The 2,500-nt window shown below is 34.9% G+C and overlaps 1 protein-coding gene across 18 annotated transcripts in view; it reads right to left on the bottom strand.

Annotated features, from left to right (window-relative positions):
- The window catches only part of EBF3 (EBF transcription factor 3), a 125,820-nt gene that overhangs the window by 15,744 nt on the left and 107,576 nt on the right, over positions 1 to 2,500 (bottom strand). For all 18 annotated transcript variants that reach the window (XM_027460125.3, XM_072039931.1, XM_072039930.1 and 15 more), the window contains one exon: positions 1,637 to 1,725. In XM_027460125.3, coding sequence (XP_027315926.1) covers positions 1,637 to 1,725 — 89 coding nt within the window. The remainder of the gene's footprint in view (positions 1 to 1,636; positions 1,726 to 2,500) is intronic.

Consider the following 2,500-nt stretch of genomic DNA (forward strand, 5'->3'; position numbering starts at 1 on the left):
AGCTACCAAACGGACACAGCTTACTGTGACTGCACCAAAATGTGACAATAACAGAAGCTGAAGCTGACAGATGTCCAGGTGTAACCTGCACCCGGAGAGCAAAGGAATAATCTGCTGAACCCATCGGAGTAAAGTGGATTGTTTTAAATTCTTCACCTACTCCAAAAAAAATCCGATGTAACAAGTCTCAGCCTCCAATTCTCCAAAGACATGGTTAACTTTATGCACACATATGGATCTGTTGATTCAGAATGACTGCTCACTTGTATGTCTTAAAAAAATCAGATGTGTAGCTAAGCCTTTGCAGGACTGAGGCTTTCTCAATATTTCTCTCTAAAGTGCCCTCCCAAATTTAAAAATAGCAATATTTTAAGCAGACTGTCACAAATCTCCCCTGAATTTATTTTCAAAAGGATCTTAATAGAAATGGCTCCGCATTTACATTGACTTTTATATGGAGAGTGATAACATTCATATATGGGATGCCAAGGAATGGTGATATCATTAATACATATATCAATCCAGAAACTGAAATGTTGGGAGCAAAAGCCCTATGGGTAATGATATTGATGGCTCTTGTTCTTCTGGAGGTAAAAGTTGTTCTGGTCGAGCTCAGCCCTCAGCAACAAAACACCCTACGTGAAAAGCCCTGCATTTGAAAAATCTTTCCAGTCTGTCTCCAATTATTGTAACAGTTATCATATCCGATATGAGTTGCTAGCATGTTCACAAATTAAAACAGAAACCTAATGATATTGCTTATGTTCATGCTGAGCATTAAAAGGTAATGTCTAAAAGGTTTTATTGTGTTAATAAAACTCAGAGGTGGTCAAGACTTGATGCACATAGGAATAGAATACAAAATAATCAGTCATAATGTTACGACTTCATTTTTCATTTGTGTTTTCAAGTTTGCCTTGAAAATCATAGATTGCACTAAAAAAAAAAAAAAAAAGACAATGTTATATCAAAGAAAAGAAAAAATTATAAGCATGACTTATCTTTAATGTTTTACATCAAAATGAAATTTCTGTGATATGTGTCATGTGCATAAACAACACAGGCAGCTTTTGTCTTTGTTGAATTTAAATGAAAAGTCCCTCTAGATATTAATATGTGGACTTCATTTGTTAGCCTGCTAAGTCAGGGACTTATAACAAAAGCTTTGTAAACAAAAGATTAAACTGAATCGAGCTTTAGAAAATGAAAGGAAAACAAGAGTCAAATAATCACAGATCAGAGTGGGGCTGCTTAGATTGAAATCACTACAAGCTACTGGAGTGGAAAATGTTTAATTGAACTATTTCATTACGCAGGAAGTTTATGTCCCTCTTGTAGAATCCAAAATATTTGTATCAGAAAATCCATTCTCTTTCTTTAAAATACTGTTTTGCAAGTATCAAATATGATCTGAAAAATTGTTGACTAACTTAATGGCAAAGAATTAAAGTGGAAAATAGGTCAAATTTAAGAATTAAGGTTGGTGGGTTTTGTAGCTCGACATGCCTACCTAAGAAGTTGATATATTGGATAGAATTTGTATGTGGTATTACTTTACAAGTGATAAGTAGTATATGGCATCCCTTAGAAACATATGAAATTAGAAGATACAAATGCTTTTTGACTCTTTACTAACCTTTGGTAACCTTTCAGGATCACCTGGATGTCGTGGAATAACTTTCTGCAACCTTTGAAAGCCATAATCTATGGTTGGTTCATTAAGTGCTAGAACATAAACAGATTAGTCAATTTAAACAACATATATATTAATAAAGGTATATATCTCAACAAGTATTTGTTAGTACAAACTTACACGTAATGCGTAATTTTCTTCTTAAATCTTATCACAGCTACAAATCTCATTTTAAAACCTGTCCCGAGGAAGGTATTTTTTTTTTCCTTCACAAAGCAATGATTACTTCTATTTATAATTAGGCTGGAAAATAGTCAAAGGGTTATCCAATATATTGCAAAAATGGTAGTGCAGTAACAAAGTTACAGGTCTTGAGGCCATATATAGCAATCACTACAGTCATGATATGATGTCTGCATCATGGGCTGCTTTCTATACTGGCTGTGGATTTATGGGAAACTGGCAATTATGACATATGTCCAGCTATTGCTAGCTTCAGATTTATCCCTGTGGTCCTTTTTTGTCTAGCATATTGCCTGAGCACAAACCAGGCAGGAGGAGCACTTAATCTTGCAAAGCTTTAATAATCTGTGAATGGCTGACTACAAACTGATGTAGAGCACTATCATTCTACAGCTGCAATCCACTAGCCTCATGAAATTGCAGGCCACAAATAGTAATTAATCTTTTTATCCCTCAAATTGTAATTTTGACTATGAACTGTGCTTGGTCATAAATCAGCAGCACATGCTGCTGTGTACAGTGCATGAATCATGATCCTGACTCAGTTAGACTGCACACATTGTGTTTAACAAGCTTTATAAGGAGTCATAGGGCTTTATTATAGCTCTGCCTGACTCAAACAAA

Source organism: Anas platyrhynchos, chromosome 6 (genome assembly GCF_047663525.1).
Source record: "Anas platyrhynchos isolate ZD024472 breed Pekin duck chromosome 6, IASCAAS_PekinDuck_T2T, whole genome shotgun sequence".
NCBI classification, from domain to species: domain Eukaryota; kingdom Metazoa; phylum Chordata; class Aves; order Anseriformes; family Anatidae; genus Anas; species Anas platyrhynchos.